The sequence below is a fragment of the Pantherophis guttatus genome, chromosome 2 (genome assembly GCF_059756535.1).
Source record: "Pantherophis guttatus breed Tessera chromosome 2, ASM5975653v1, whole genome shotgun sequence".
Taxonomy (NCBI): domain Eukaryota; kingdom Metazoa; phylum Chordata; class Lepidosauria; order Squamata; family Colubridae; genus Pantherophis; species Pantherophis guttatus.
Window position 1 is genome coordinate 238,985,093 of NC_142064.1, and position 17,272 is coordinate 239,002,364.

Genomic DNA, 17,272 nt, shown 5'->3' on the forward strand with positions numbered 1-17,272 from the left:
CCCACAGGTTGGGGACCTCTGCTTTATTGTGCAGTACTATGATTTACTGTTTTGTTGCTTGAAAAAGAGCTCCTCCAAAACCATTCTCACCAACATTGACGGAGTAAGCCACTAGAATATAAATTGAGAGCAAACCCAACTCCTTACTAGCACTGATTATGTTACCTAGTTTGGTAATGAAATGTCTGCAAGAAAACAACCCAGCTCAGAGAGCACCAAGGACCCCTCATTTCAACTTTGAACTACAAATATTCTTCTTTATTGGAAAGACCTCTGTGGAAGATGAAATCTGGTGCCCTCACCAAGAAAATATGTCAGCCCGAATTTTCTCTTCAAATAAACAATAACTATTTGCTCTAACCTTCCACTTTTTCACATGTGCATTTAAAGTAATTTATGGACTTTAAGATGAATAAAGTGTACGTCTGAGTAAATATATATGGAACTGTGCAAAGTGTGTACACAGCCCATTCCTTTCTCTCAACAGTTCAGCCTTATTTTGGACTTGTCCCTCATCGAGTCTTCTTTTACTGTTGTTGCTCACCTCCCACAGATTTTCTTCCATGTCTGCCCCACCTCTAGCCATGGTTTCAAAGAATACAGCAGCTTCTCTTCCCTTCTGCTCTGTGGCTGTTTGCATAGCATCTTCCAGCTGGGAAAGGAATAGCAGACCCCTTCAAACAATAAACCTCCTCTGTCAGCTGCAGGTGTGCTAACAAAGGGCTGCCTTCATCTCTGTAACCTGCTTATACTTGTTGCAGGATGAAGTAAAGAAACTTTATATCAACTCTGAAGTTTTTTGACTCTTGCTAAAACCTTAGAACTTCTGTTCTTCTCTGCCATAGGATAAACAAGGCATCCCGTGGTGGCTTGGGATCAGTTATAAAGGAATTGGCCAGTACGATTTACAAGATAAAGTCAAACCAAGAAAAGTAAGTCCATCTGCATATATGTGCATATGTCTTTGTAATATATAAGTGGAAAGAGACCATATTGTGCCTTTTCTCCCCCCTGCCCTTCCCTTGTTATTCAGCAAAAGAAAAGTATTGCTTAATTCTAGAGCAGTTTCCCACAATCTGACTTTCTCCAGGTACATTGGACTACAGTTCACACCAAGGTGGCCAAACTGGGAATATGAGAATTATAGTTCAGTAAACATCTGAAGAACATCAGAATGGAGAAACTGTTCTAGTCTGTTGAAATAATTGGAGCCAGGAAAAATTGTTTTTAGAGTGAATGAAGCACATATTTTTTTTTGTTTTGCATTATATTTTAATTGTGTGTATGTTCCATGAACTGCCCAGGTTATTGGTCAGATGCATGAGTTGCCTCCCAGCAGGATCTGAAGTAGTAACCCACCACCATTTCTCCCTACTCTATCCCTGCAACTGATATTAAAAGATATTCTGTAAAGAGACAGGAAGAGTCCATATAGCCATCATGAGTTCATGAATTTGGCTAATTCATCATGAAATCATGATGGGTTTCATAGTTCAATGAAGTGTTGTCTGAAGAAGTCTGCCAGACCACTTCACTGATCGACTCTTGGTTCAAGTATCATATGACAGGGAGGAAAAATGTTTTCAATGCACTTCTGTGGTGAAATCCAATTTATTTTACTACTGGTTCTGTGGGCGTGGTGGGCATGGCGTGGCATGGTTCTGTGGGCATGGCGGGCGTGGCATGGTTCTGTGGACATGGTGGGCGTGGTGTGGGCGTGGCAGGGGAAGGATACTGCAAAATCTCCATTCCCACCCCACTCCAGGGGAAGGATATTGCAAAATCCCCATTCCCCCCCTCCCACTCTGGGGCCAGCCAGAGGTGGCATTTGCCTGTTCTCCGAACTGCTCAAAATTTCCGCTACCGGTTTTCCAGAACCTGTCAGAACCTGCTGGATTTCACCCCGATGCACTTCCTTTACAACATGCATCATTTTATATTAAATTCTATGAAATAGATTAGGAACATGTTTTCTAAGTTAAATTGTTCCAACTTTTGCTTGGACAGAAGATTAGGTTGCAAGGTAACTATTGTGATTGTTCCTGCCAAGTCAGGAAATCCCAACTGTGATGCCTTATTTATGCTTCTTTCCCTCCTCACAAATTCCTGCTCTTCTCTGAAATGCTAAGCACTTTTTCAAAACAACATTTTGTGCCTGCATATGAAACACAATCCCAACTGCTGCATTTTCTACATGAGAGTGCAGGGGACAAGAGGTACTTGTTCTGTTCCACACAAAGCTTGTTAGACAACTGAGATGGGGTATCTATACATAGAAGTTGCCTCATCATTATTTCTTGAACAAAGAATAAACATCTGGAATGAGTTCTGAAGACCTTGGGAATAAACTCCATGCTAGCTGTATAGAGAAAACTCAAACACATGTAGTTATTGTGCCGTAGGGGAAACACACCTTATGTTTTTTTTTCTTCCCAGCCTTTCTGCTTTATGTTGAAATCCAAGCTGGAAGCTGCTTATTTTGATGTTCCTCTTGTCCTCAGAATATTTTAGGTTTAACAGCTTGTACATGTTTTCTTTTCATTGCACAATTTGCTCTCCTTGGAACATAAGTGACGCCTATAATGGAGTGATACATCTAGTTAGCTTTCTAGAAAATAGTTACATCTTCAGGAACCCCAATGTGTGGAGAAGTAGATAGATCAGATCTTCTGAATCTGTTTTGTCTCCTGTCCTTGTTAACATTTACATAAAGCAGACAGAAAAGTTCCTGTAAAATATGGGGGTTGGGAGTTACCAGCTCCTTTTTTTTTTCCCAGATAGGTGAGTGAATGAGAAAAATGATTTCAATCCTGTTAAAATGTCATCCTGATGTTCAAGTTTCTTAGGAGATTGGTGTGCAGCCTCTTCTAACAGAGTAACATAATATATGAGAATCAGCTTGCACACTTTCTTGTCCTGTAATTGCTTCACTTCTAGCTCTTGATTCCCCATCACTGCATACAGTACACACCAGACAATGGATAGAAACTGCACCGCCAGAATTGTTAGATTTATTTATACAAATTTACATACAATGTATAGGTCTGACCATCTTTCTTCCACGACACAGGAAAGCTAAGAATAGATTAAAACCAAAGCAATAAAACCCAGCAAAAATAGGTAGCATGGGACCTTTAATGCAGTGGAGCCCCGCAGCAACATTCATCCTACAGATATAAACCATGCAACTAGGCAAACTTTAGATGTCAGCTCAAGGCCTGTGAGAATAGCTAAGTTTTAAAATACTGATAAGGTTGCAGCCATCTGAATCTCACAAAGAATGGTATTCTACAGGATAGGCACTGCAACAGATAAAGCATTTTTGAGCAGTTTGAGGGAGAACAATGTGGGAATAGAAGCAGCATGCCTCCTCCTGCCTTGATTCACGTTAATTCTCCCCAAACAAAGCCAAATATTTCTGTTCTTTCCCTTCTTGAGAAATTAATATGGTATCCTGCTGCTATCTGGGAAGTCAGGCGGTTGAATTGTGTTTCCTGCTCCTTTCCAACTTTCACATTTAGAATTTTCTGATTAAAACTATTAAAGTCATTGTATATGGGGTATACTTCATCCACAGTGAAGGTGAAGTCAATGGATTCTAAGAAAAATTCTAAGAACATTCTTCTCTTCAGAGGTTCTAAGCAGAGATTATCAAATGCACTCCATCAAAATGTGACCCTGATTGGTGTGTTGTTGTTGATGATGATGCTTTTGGATTCATTAACATTATTTCTGAAATTAAGCAGAGACTGGATAAATTTGGGCTAATGTCCACATTAAAAACTAATAATCCAAATTTAGACCAACTATAAACCACTAGTTATTTTTAGGATGAAAATGAATCTGACATGCCCCTGCTTCCTAAATTTAAGTTTTCTTTTTCAAATTTTATTTATCACGTCAGTTTGTCATGGCATTCTCAGTACATTTACTCACAAAAGGGGGGGAGGGGGAATTACAGACTATATAAATGCAGTGTGAATAAAGATATAAATAAGGGAGATTTGACAATACCACCAAGCTTGTTTGTTGATATATTACAAAGCCAATCAGTTGAGACAGCTAATATTATTTCTGGGGATGATCACAATAAACTGTGGCTGGGCAACAGTTGTTTCTCTGGGTTTAAGAAAGGACACACTATTAATGATCATTGGACCTCCCCAGTTGCCCTCATAAGTATTCTCAGTACGTGAAACTGAAGCTACATGGATGTACCGTTTGAGACAAACATGGCTTATAAAAGCTCAGCAGAGAGTAAACTCAAAACTGTTTGCAAAGTCACACCAAACTCAAAAGAAATTTCCTAGATCCAGAATTTTATATTCAAATTAGAGGTTAAGGAATAATGTTTGACTATTATTACAATAAGGGATGCGATGGTTCAGTGGCTAAGACGCTGAGCTTGTCGATTGAAAGGTCGACAGTTCAGTGGTTCAAGTCCCTAGTGCCGCGTAACTGGGTGAGCTCCTGTTACTTGTCCCAGCTTCTGCCAACCCAGCAGTTCAAAAACATGTAAAGAATGCAAGTAGAAAAATAGGGACCACTTTTGGTGGGAAGGTAACAGTGTTCCATGCACCTTTGGCGTTTAGTCATGCCGGCCACATGAACATGGAGAGGTCTTCGGAACAGCTTTGGCTCTTGGCTCTTTGGCTTTGAAACGGAGATGAGTACCACCCCCTAGAGTCGGGAATGACTAGCACATATGTGCAAGAGGAACCTTTACCTTTATCTTATTACAATACAATAAGAGATCATGAGAGAGTGTTTTCCAGAATATATGAGAAATAAATTCACTGGAAGGGCTTACATCATTCTTTAAGAAATGTGGTTGGTTATCAGAAAGACCACATTGAACAAAACAGTCTGCAAGGCTCTGGAGTCTGGAGTATACATGCAAGCAAAAGAATTAAAAAATATGCTCAGTAAAAAAATTTGGATCATTGTTTGAATACATCAGGCAGCTGTCAGACAGTCTTGACCATAACTACCAGTGCAGCATGTAATGTTTTTGCAGGATCAAATGGCATTGTGGTTTTTAATGAATGGATAATGTGTTATTATTTCTTGGCCTGGAACTTGTCCAAGAAACTAACATCTTAACATATGCAATTGAAGTAGGTTTGTCGATGAAGATTCTCAGTCATCCAGGTAGCATTATCTGGAAGCTGAATCATAGCAACTGAACTTCTTTCTTTGTTGGTTCAAAAGATTTTGCTACTTATCCAAGTAGCTTCTTCAATCTGAGCAAGTTGGTTAGGGGTATCCTGTATATGTCCTCCAGGGAAATTTCATTTCTCACCTAATCTGGGCAAGCTTCAGTGGTGGGTTGCAACCGGTTCGCCGCGGATTGGATGAACCGGTAGCTGCAGCGGCAGGAGGCTCCACCTACCTGCCTGGATGTCTCTGCGCATGCGCGGAAGCTTCTGCACATGCACGGAAGCTCATGCAAGCGCCCATGAGCGAACCGGTAGCAACGGGGTTTCAAACCCACTACTGACAAGCTCCTTTGGTGAGTAAGCAAAGAGTCATTGGGATGTAAATGTTCCAACTCCTAAATCCTTACCCATAGGCGGATTGTTAAGAGTGACCTCCTTGGTGAACCTTTGAAGTGGTCTTAAGTCTTTCTGGAGACTAATGAAAGAGCAGCATTAAAAAATGGGAGTACAGGTTGTGTTTGAAGCCTCCACCCCTTTGAGGGAAAGATTTTCCATTTTGACCCAAATGGATTCCTTACATTTCTTTCCTCTTCCTAATCTCTTCTGTAAGATCTTGAAATGGCCCGATTTATCCAAAAGATCCTACTGTTTTGAGTTTTGCACGCTCAGTGTTACATTATTATTTAACACAACACAGTTAAATATAACATTTAAAGGAGAAAAATACATTTTAAAATGTGCACTGCCATATTTTAAAGCTATTGTATTGCCATTTTGTCATCTTCATTTTGTTTTCAATAAACTCACCATTTACAGGACAATTGGGCAACTCGTAGATGATGCAGCTATAAAAAAGGGTGCTGGTTACAATAGTCATATCTTATTTACAGCACCGTAGACATCATGTTTCCCAGTTACCGGTTCCTGTGGAAGAATGGCAACATAAATATACTTATCTTGCTTCCTAGAGGCTTCTGGCTGGTTATTGTGGGTAGGGAATGTTGGAACAGATAAGGGGTCATTTTGTGGAACAAGTGGATGGGTCTTGGTGTTGTGAGTGACAGGAGTTGCATTCCACCCCAAAACAAATACGCTGCAGTTCTTTTGACAACACAATATGCCTTCGCACAGCTCCTAAAGAGTGTTCAATGCGGAAGGAAGTGAGAGAAGCCAGTGTTATTGGCTTCAATTCTAAGAAACAATGGCTCCTTTTAAAGTAGGAGGTAATGGAAGTGATGAGAGTATATACAGTTTCTTGACACAAAGGGTGGTTCTATGTTTGCTTTCTTTCACTGTTAAAAGTAAGTGGTTATGCTAATTCTGGTTGCTGGGAGAAATGGGTATGTATGTTTGGCAAGGGTGAGCTGTATACACTCTGGTTAAATGTGCATAGCAAGTGGGATTTAGTAGCTCTCCTTGGGACATAAAGTAAAAGTGTTTTCTGCTATCGCTGGTCAGTTGTAATTTATGGGAAGAAAATGTCTTGGGTACACACACCATCCTTGTAAAACTGGTCTCCGTGGATAAAGGTACTGTATATGCGTGCTAAAGGCAAAACATTGAATGATGATTAATTCTCTTTCTATCTGAAAGAGAACATTCTAAATCCATACATTTTCACATCTCTAGTCAGTTGTTCTTACAAAACTTAGTAACTGGCACTATAATGAATCATAGTACAGGGGTGTAAAACTCAAGGCCCGGGGGCTGGATCTGGCCTGTGGGATGCTTAGATCTGGCCCACAGGACTGTCCTGGAAACAGCGAAGGACTGGCCCGCAGTGCCTCTGCCTGCAAAAATGAAGCTCGCAAGGGCCTTGGGCAGCCCTCCTGAGTGCCATTTTCACTGGCAGAGGGTTACAGGAGGTCATCACAGCTGAAAACGGAGCTTGGGAGCCCGTTTTCACTGGCAGAGCACTCGGGCCACCACAGGCACCCCCGCACGAGTGATGTCAAGCTGGCCACGCTCACCCCTAATGAAATCAGAGCCTGTAGTACAGTGGACTAAAGCGCTGTTAACATCTGCTGCTTGCAATTACTGCAAGTTCAAATCTCACTAGGCTCAAGTTTGACTCAGCCTTCCATCCTTTCAAAGATAGGTAAAATGAGGACCCAGATTGTGGGGGCAATAAGTTGACTTTGTATAAATATACAAAAGTATGAAGGCTATTGCTTAACGCGTTGTAAGCCACCCTGAGTCTTCAGAGAAGGGTGGCATATAAATTAAAGCAAAAAAAAAAAAATTGAGTTTGACATCCCTGCCATAGTATATACAGGTAATTTACAATTTGCAACCATTCATTTAGTGACTGAAGTTACAATGGCACTGAAAAGATTACAGTTTCTCACACTTTCGATCTTTGTAGGATCCCCATAATCACATGACCAAAATTTAGACGCTTGGCAGCTGGCTTGTATTTATGACGGTTGTAGTGTCCTGTGTCATGTGATCACCTTTCATGACCATTTAATAAAGTCAGTGGGGAAGCCAGGCTCACTTAACAACTGTTACTAGCTTAACAAATGCAGTGATTCACTGAACAACTGTGACAGGAAAGGTCGTAAAATGGGACAAAATTAACTTAACAATTAACTTTAGCAATGGAACTTCTGGTCTCAATTGTGGTTTTAAATTGATGTTTACCTGTACTGAGATAATATTTTGCAGGATTTAGAGCTGCAATATGTCCAAACTCACTTTCCCTTCGTACATTTAGAAGGCAGTGCTGATGTTAACATCAGTTTTCCTTGAGGTATTTCAGACAGTTTCTCCAATTAGCTTAAAAAGTGTTGGCTACTTCTTTCTCTGGCTATATTCCAGCTGGGTAACTCAGTATGTTCTCTTTATCACTGGCCCTTAATCAATTCTGCATTCTTTTAAGCTGCTGTCAGAGAAGAGATTAAACAATTTTTAGTTTTTATGTACAACCTGAGAATAACTCTCTTCTAGACCAAGGTAGGGAAAAAGGGTACAACTCGACTGCTTTTATTTCAGAAACTTTTCAAAAGGCAAATTTAATTGCCTGCTCTGCTACTTTTTCTCTTCCACCATATATTCTGTTTCTTCCTTCTATGATCGTGGCTTGCTATCAATTCTCTTTTCCTACAGAAAGAACAATGAAAGGCTAACATTTTATATATTTGTTAAACAAATTTATATGGTCACCCCACTCACACATAGTCTGAGCAGCTCACAAAAATAAAAGTCCACATTAAATAATCCATCGATCTCTCAGTGAATCAGTTGGATTGGGACTAGGAGACCAAGGTGTTCATTGTCTCTCTCTCTCCCTCCCTCCCTCCCTCTCTCTCTCTCTCTCTCTCTCTCTCTCTCCCTCCCTCCGTCTCACACACACACACACACACACACACACGCATTGCTGTCAATTAAATTCTGATGTAGGAACTAAAGTTGTCCATACTTTATCTTCTGCAGATTCCAGGGAAGTATAACATAAAACAGTTATGGTTAACCTTTTTGTCATCACGTGCCAAAAGTGGGGAGAGCGCAGGGGGTCACCCCCACCCATAATTCTATGTGCCCCACCTCCCTGTGCATGCACACACAATCCCCCCATTTGACCCCCGCTTTTGACACTTTATTTATTTATTTATTTATTTTGTTGCATTTCGATACCGCCCAACTCTCAAGGGACTCTGGCACAGTAGGCACATTTTTCGCTCTCCTCAGGCTCCAGAGCCTTTCTAGGAGCCTGGGGAGGGTGAAAACTTCCTTCCCCACCCTCAGCCCCCCGGAAGCCCTCCGGAAGCCAGAAACAGCCTGTTTGCCGACTTCCGGTGGGACCGGAAGGCCCGTTTTTTGCTCTCCCCAGGAGCCTGGGGAGCCTTTCTAGGAGCCTGGGGAGGGCAAAAATGGCCTTCCCCACCCCCCTGGAGGCCCTCCGGAGGCCAGAGACTTCGGTGGGACCAGAAGTCGGGAAACGTGCCATAGGTTTGCCATCATGGACATAGAACATTTGTCCCAAACTTAGAAAAAACCAAAAATAAATGTATATTTATCCACCAGTTACTGGAAGTAAATCTTACTAAGATTAGTGGGATGTCTGAGCAGATATGGATAACATTCCAGTACAATTAGTTACTTTAAATAAAAATAATCACATAGCTAATTTTTTGGCAACTGAAATGATAATAAGCAAGTATTAATTTTGTCTAGTCTAGTGAAAAGAAGGACCAGGAATGACATGATAGCAGAGTTCCAATATTTGAGTGGCTGCCCCAAAGAACCAAGGGATGGAAAATAATCAAGGAGAGAAGCAACCTAGAACTAAGGAGAAATTTCATAACAGTGTGAACAATTAACTAGCGGAACAGCTTGCCTTCAGAAGCTGTGGGTGCTCCATCACTGGAGTCTTTTAAGAAGAGACTGGACAGCCACTTGCCTGGAATGATATAGGATCTCCTGCTTGTGCAGGGACTAGAAGATCTGCAGGGTTCCTTCCAACTCTGTTATTCTATTAAATGAAGAGTACCAATGTTATTCTATTAAATGCGCTTCTGGTTACCACCTTTAAAGCGCTCCATGGCATCGGACCTGGGTATTTGCGGGACCGCCTTCTGCCGCCAATAGCCTCCCACCGGCCAGTACGCTCCCACAAAGAGGGACTCCTCAGGGTGCCGTCAGCTAGGCAGTGTCGGCTGGCGACCCCCAGGGGGAGGGCCTTCTCTGTGGCAGCACCTGCCCTCTGGAACGATTTGCCCCCGGAGATACGGAGGATATCAGATCTCCGGGCTTTTCGCCGTGCCCTAAAAACTTTTTTCTTCCATCAAGCAGGGCTGGCGTGAACCCCCCCCTCCCCGTTTTTGAGATATTAGATTTTTTAATTGTTTAATGGGTTTTAGTCGTAAGGTTCTTAATTTTTGGCCAAAGGGTATAATTCTTTTAAATTTTTAAATTTTGAATTGGATGTTTTTTACTTGGCTGTGCACCACCCTGAGTCCACTAGGAGAAGGGCGGTATACAAATTTAGATAAAATAAATAAATAAAATAAATGAAGAGTACCAATAATGTCATAGTTATTTATGCCAGAACAATTACAATCTGGTAAAGCAAATCAGTCTTTGAGTAAATAGGAATCTCTGGATTGTCCTCATGAAAATCTATCCAAGGGACATGAAGCCAAAAAGCCACAGCGCAGATGAGACATGGCAAAACAGATTGACAGAGTGAAACAAGACTTTATTCAACCTACAGTATATCTTGGAAATATATTGAGAGAGGCTGGACTGCAAGGAGATGAGTGTTATTTTAAAATTGGAAGAAGTAATTCAGTAACCTGCACAACGCTGATATTATTTTGCTATCTGAAAATGCAAATGATCTGCAAGTGCTAGTAATGGAAGTCAAGGAGGCATGTAACAAATGAGACTGGAATTAAATATAAAGATCAAATCAATAAAAACAGATCCAGCAACCAGTCTTAGAATGGACAATGAAGACATTGAAGTGATAGATAGTTCCTGTCTTTTAGGATCAAGCATCAAGAGTAGAGGAACCAGAAGTCAGGAAATACGCTTAGTAGCAAAGCATAGTCGAATATTGGACTTAGTAGCACTTGGAAAAGAACATATCTGTATTTACTAAGATCAGAATCTCACAGATAATATTTGCCCTGTGACAGTCTGTTGAAGGAAAAGTTGGACTTTGAAGATGCAGGATTGAAAGAGTAGTGTCACTTTTGAAACACCGTGTTGGAGAAGACCTTGGGAATACCATGGAGCAGACAAACCAATAGATCATTGAACAAATGAATCTAGAATTCTCATTCATGGCACAAATGCCCAGGCTCAAATGATCATACTATCCTATAAAACATTCCACAAAGTTCTAGCTCTATTGAAAAGTTTAGAAGGAAAGAGAAGAGAATGTGAGCCCCATAAGGTAGACCACATCAAGAAACTGACTACATATGAAGGCGAATTATATTTTATTGAGATAGGCTATAGCACGGGTGTCAAACTCGTGGCATTTCATCACATGACATATCACGCCTTTTCCCCCTTCGCTAAATGGGGTGGGCGGGGCCAGTGTGTGATGTATCTGGCCCACGGGCCGCAAGTTTGACACCCCTGGGCTATAGTAACAGAATTTCACAAGTCTGCTTTCATTTTATCTTCCCTCCCTCTTATAGCCCATTAGTCAGGGGGGAGCCAGCTTGTCTTTCTAACACTATTTTCTTTCTTAAGGAATGTTTCTGCCAGGGCAGGAATGCTTCTGTAACAGCTTCTGAATATTTCCTTAAGACCATCTCCATGGCTTTACAGAAAATGACTATCAGCAAGATAGATTTGGTTACAACAGTGTGTGCACATTAGAAGACCTGTGGGACCAGATTGGGGCAAATCTATCTATGTGGAGAAAATCTATTAGTTGTGTAGAGTTGACACTGATTTCATAGCATGTAATCAATCAAGGCAAGTTAATACAAGTGTTCTCCAAATCCTGCTCATAAGGAAACTGTGACCAAGAAAAATTGAGTTATGAATGCATTCACCTTCGGCATGATGTAACACCAAGCTGTGGTTAATTAAAGTATACATTTCTATTTCCCTTTTTTCAATTGAAGCTCTGAAAGAAGAGAAGACAGCCCAAGGCTCTGTTTCGTAACTATTATGGTGGCATCTAAACTTTTTCAGTAGCTAATCTATCCATTAGATAGGAAATATTTTGAAAAAAGAGATAAGATTCTTAAATATAGTTGATTATAACGAAGGTTGAAAATTTTGAATACCGTCACTATATAGAAATATTCAAAGTACAAGGTTCTTGGTGATGTTAGACAATATAGCAAATTAAAAGCTAATTGAAAAATCTGAAAACATTCTGCAGTGAACAGAATATGGGCATTTCTTAAAAGATTGGTATTTTATGCTTCCAATGTTGGTTTTCAAAATGTGATGATGATATTGTTGCTGCTTTGCTACTGCAAATAGCAATGTTTGTGGCAAGAAGGGGAAATGAGCTAAATGTTGCCTGCTCCACCCCAACCCAGTACATTAAAATTCATTATACAAGTCTCTTTACACCAGGAGTTTCTATCTTCAATAAATATATCCATGTGATGTTTTATTTCAGGTAGTTGGGTTATTTACTGTATATAAAGATCTAAATCTTTCCCAAATGATCACTGACTCAGGAATCCTGTATCCATTTGCTAACACTTAATTATAAGTAATAATATATATGTCTGTGCTGTAAATCAGAGATAGGGAAAAGCCTTGGAAAGTCTTGACGCACACTATTATTATCATACCTCTCTGTAACTATTTAAAGTTTTTGATGTTTGCTCTCTCTTGAAAAGGAGATTTGCTACTTAACCCTAGAATATAGTTTACTTTTTTTTTTTGAACACACAAACCTTTCCAAACTATCACCAGAGTGCATTACTGAAACTAAAATAGCTTCAGATTTTCTTTCACTGTCCAAAATCACTTAAGTTTCAGGAATGTGGGTAGATGGGAGGAATGTTATTCTTAGCATCTGCTATTCTAGGCAAAAGCTGGATAATTTGTCAGGGGCTCTGAAGGCAGCAAATGTCCTGGGCTATAGACTTTAGAGGCCAATAGGTATGTGTGCACAGCCAGGTATGACACACAAACCCTCCTCATGCAGGTACACACACACACACACACACACACACACACACTGTTCCCCTCCCCTGTCTACATTGCTCAATATCTTTGTGTTCCCTTTGTTGTTGGCAGCAAAAATACTAGGCCATCCCTCCTTCTAGGGACGTAACTTAATATTGCCAGGTCCACCGGCAGCTTTCTGAATCTGCCACTTGGCAAGAAAACTTCACTGTAAGGTGTGGCAGGTGAGAGATACTTGACCAGCCACACGAATGACTCAACAGGCCTCTTTCAATCTACACTTGCCCTATTGAGTCAACTGAGTAGCCACAACACTTCCTGGGCAGTGTCTTGGTTTGCTGAGAAAGGCAGGGAGAGGCTGTTGAGGAGTAATCCTAGTTGCCTCTGTATTTCAGTGGTCAGCAAGATGCCCAGAAGAAGTATCTTCCAGATCACTGAAAAATTCCCCAAACACCATCAGGAAATGCATATATTAACCTAGTTTGTCTCAAAGTTTTGATAAGAAAATAAGAATGGAAGACCCACCATATATTCCCTGTTGAACTCCTCCATCTATATATAGTATAACCTACTAAGGTTACTTTGGATTGAGCACCAACCAGGGGTGAAATGCTACCGGTTCGCACCAGTTGGGGTGAACCGGTAGTGATAAAATCTACCTGTTTGGGCGAATTGGTAGTAAAAAAAAATCTATCAGTTTGTCCAAACCGGTATTTCCGACAATCAGCTATGCCATTGGTTTAGCGGTTTTCAGCTAAATCATGCGGCATAGCTGCTCCCCACCCCCCTTGCTGTTCTACTTACCTTGTTAAGCCTTCTTTTTCCATGCGAAGCATGCTTTTGGCATGCACTGTGCATGCGCGTGCAGCATGCTTTTGGTGTGCACTGCATGCGCATGCATAGCATGCTTTTGGCGCATATTGCACATGCATTCACGCAGCATGCTTTTGGCATGCACTGCGCAGGCAGCAAACCAGTGGCAATCCGCGGAGGATTTCACCACTGGCACCGATTATTTGTTTCTCAGAGGTTGCCTCTTGGGAATTGCTGTGGATATTGACTGATAGGTCTCTTGAGTTTTAACCCTAGAATGGTACCACTTTTCAAAATTATATAAATTTACAACTTGAGTTCGTAATAATAATTTAATCAACTTGATTTCATCCTGTTTTTTCTTACGTACATCTGAAAGTCACCAAGATCCAGCCAGTTTCATAAATAATAATTTATATTTATTTATGTGTTTGTTTTTGTTTCTCGTACTTATATACAATCAAGTACCTCTGGGCAAAATAAAGGAATGCTGTAACAATTGGTGCAAAATGGGTGATTTAGGTCCCGTCCAATCCTATAGTATAGCACAGTGCATCTTTGGAAAGTATTTAGAATATTTAGAAATATTGGTTCTTTCTTGTCTGGAGAAGGGTTTGACAGTAGGAAAGAAAAAAATTGCTCGTTCTTTCCGTTGAGGAAGCCAATTTTATTTTTGCCTCAAGAATATTCTGAGTCATCCTCTGACGTATATATCTGAACTGGACTCTGGCATCACCCATAATTTCCAGTTTCTTCCACTCAATCTGCGTTTTACACTTTCAGGTGAATAAGACCAGTTTTGTTTGCTCGAAAGTCAGAGACTATCTTTTTCCTCCAGTTCTGCGGTACTTCCCTTCCAGCAGAGGAGATAGAGGGAGGGGCTGTTTTTCTATGATTTTCTATGAGCTGTAAAGTGCAGTTGCTAATTCAGCTTTATCAAACCCGCAGAAGAGCTTTGTCAACATATATTGGCGTTTCTCTTGATAGTGTACTATAGATGCCTGTCTTTTTAAAGCTTTTTCAAATTGTTTGAGAGGTGCTGCGTTTTTATCTTATCTCTGGAGAATGAGGCAACCTGTGCAATTCGATATAACCCATTTTAAACACGGACACTCTTCTTAAGAAGAAATTATTTTTAATAGGAAAATTGTGGTTACAATCCAGCTTGCAACATTTACAGTATATTAAGGAGTGAAAAGTCACAGAAGGATCATAGCCTAAAAACCTGGCTATGTTCCCAAGATTGGGACGTTGAATGTGTCAAGGGCCCCATTTCTTGGTTGTATTGCTAACTAGCCTAGTATCTTGCTCCTATGTATATTTAATGTGAATGTTTTTACTGTTTTTATTGTTTTAATATATTTTAGTACATTTAACTGTAATACAATATTTTTATAAGCCATCCAGAACAGGGGTGGGATTCAAAAAATTTAGCAACCGGTTCTCTGCCCAGTTGCTGGGTGGGTGTGGCCATGCCTCCTGCACCATAGGGGGGGTGTTTTTACCCTCCCCAGGCTTCAGAGGCTTTCTTTGAGCCTCTGGGAGGGTGAAAACGGCCTCCCCCGGGCTCCAGAGGCCCTCCGGAGGCCGGAAACAGGCCTGTTTCCAGACTTTTGGAACTTCCGGGAGGCCCGTTTTTCGCCCTCCCTAGGCTCCGGAGGCTTTCCTCGAGCCTCTGGGCGGCGAAAACAGCCTCCCCCCGGGCTCCAGAAGCCCTTCGGAGGCCAGAAACGGACTCATTTCCGGACTTCTGGGAAGTCCATTTTTCACCCTCCCAGAGCCTCCTCATGGGTCCTGCACTTACCTGGCATCCAAAACGGGCCGCATGGACACTCCTGGGAAGAGTGAGCGGAGGCAGCCAGTCCTTGCAACTACTGATTCGGCAAACCAGATGTAAAAATAGCATCATTATCCTGGAGGTTGAAGGAGCAAGTGAGAACAGGATAAGCCAATCTGATGTTCCCCTTATATATTGATATTGCAACTTCTAGAATTTCCAACTGGCATGACTGTTGCTAGCTGAGCATTTCAGATCCTTCAATTTCAGCAGAGAAAGAAAATGACAGGTAGTAGATGGTTGGAATAGATTATTTTACACTGGCTACAGTCACTTTTGTGAGATAGACAGCCATAAACACTATTTAAATAAATAAAATCATCCATTTGCTTCACGGTCATGGTGGGATTTCAACACCATAAACGGATCTCCACCTGACAGACGATCTGATCTGAAGAGCCTGTTGGAAATAATTAGTCAGGCTGTGCCAATTGTCTGGGCCTCTTTGTGGAACTGTCTATTTCCAGAGTGATAGTTACTATCATTTTTACTTTGAAGAGCAATTTGTGAAAGCTTTGGAAATACACAATTCTGAAGAATAGGTTGTTTGTTTAAGTATATTACTCTCCTTTTTTTCTAAACATCACATTAATTAGTACATATAATTTCCTGGGTGTCATTTTTGTTCAAATTCTTGCGATTATTCATTTCAGAGAAACTTTCGCAGATGTATTTCCTAATGGTTTAGGCTTAGAAATCTAGAGGCTGTTAAATAATTAACTTGCTCTCTGCTGTTGTATTTACTTCATTGTGGCCTCAGCTTTCTGAAAATGCAGTTCTCATGCGTTAAACAAGCATTTTGCTTTTTATAATAGGTAGTGTCCTTGTTTTTGATTTCTGAAAACTGTTGCACGTCAATATTTTTGCATAAATGGACTTTGTTGGAAAAGTAGTCAAAGCACTCTTCTTGTAAAAACTTTCCCTCCTTTTTGGGGTATGTGGATATGTGCATATTATATTTCATTATAGGAAAGGAAAAAATTAAGCCAAAGACAAGAAACCTGAGTTTTATATAGTTGAAATTTATTAATGATTATGATCCTAAAACTGATGTAAATATACATTTCTTTTCTTGATCATTTGAATCTACTTTTGCTCACAGGTGGTTCCTAATTTAAAAACTTATTTTCCAATGGAACAGTTTGAAGCCAGACAATCATTACTTAGTCTTTAAGCTTTGACCTATTACCTGGTTCTGCGGTCCTGAAGTGTTCATTTTATAGATTTCCCTATACAAAGGACCTCCCAAGTCGTAGACTTTGATCAATGTCAAGTCTTAATATTGGTTATATTACTTTTTAAATTATTATCTAATCTCCAACACAGAAGATAGTTTACAACAATAATAAAATGAAAAGTAGAAAACGAGTTAATACAGTTAAATCAATCATGGATTAAATCATTTACAATTAAAAGCTTGGGAAAGTGGAAACCAAATACAAATCCATTAGAACTGTATCTCACATGAGAACCTCTGTAATTGAACTTTTGGCTGTAAGGACCTCTTCAGAAGGGCTTCTGGTAGTGACCTGTGTCAGGTCCCACAGATATCAGGCCAAGCTGTTTAATGATTTAAAATCCAATTTCTCGTGGTATTTAAAACAGCCAAATTTTAACAAGCTTTCAAATGACCATGAGGGTAGGTGCCGCCTGGGGAGGGGAAGTTGTGGGTTAACCTCCCAGGGAATGCCATTTCATGCCCCATCCTGTTACATCTCATGATTGGTGGGGTCCTCAACATACAGAAGAACATACCCTGTTCCCTCAAACTGAGTAGGCAGAATTTATCAGGGAAAGATGGTCTTATAGATATCCAAAATCTGAGCCATGTAAGGTTTTCTATATCATA

At 40.5% G+C, this 17,272-nt stretch overlaps 1 protein-coding gene across 2 annotated transcripts in view; it reads left to right on the top strand.

Moving 5' to 3' along the window:
- The window catches only part of FRMD4B (FERM domain containing 4B), a 253,347-nt gene that overhangs the window by 192,335 nt on the left and 43,740 nt on the right, over positions 1-17,272 (top strand). For both annotated transcript variants that reach the window (XM_034440592.3, XM_034440591.3), the window contains exon 11: positions 846-932. In XM_034440592.3, the coding sequence (XP_034296483.2) occupies positions 846-932 (87 nt within the window). The remainder of the gene's footprint in view (positions 1-845; positions 933-17,272) is intronic.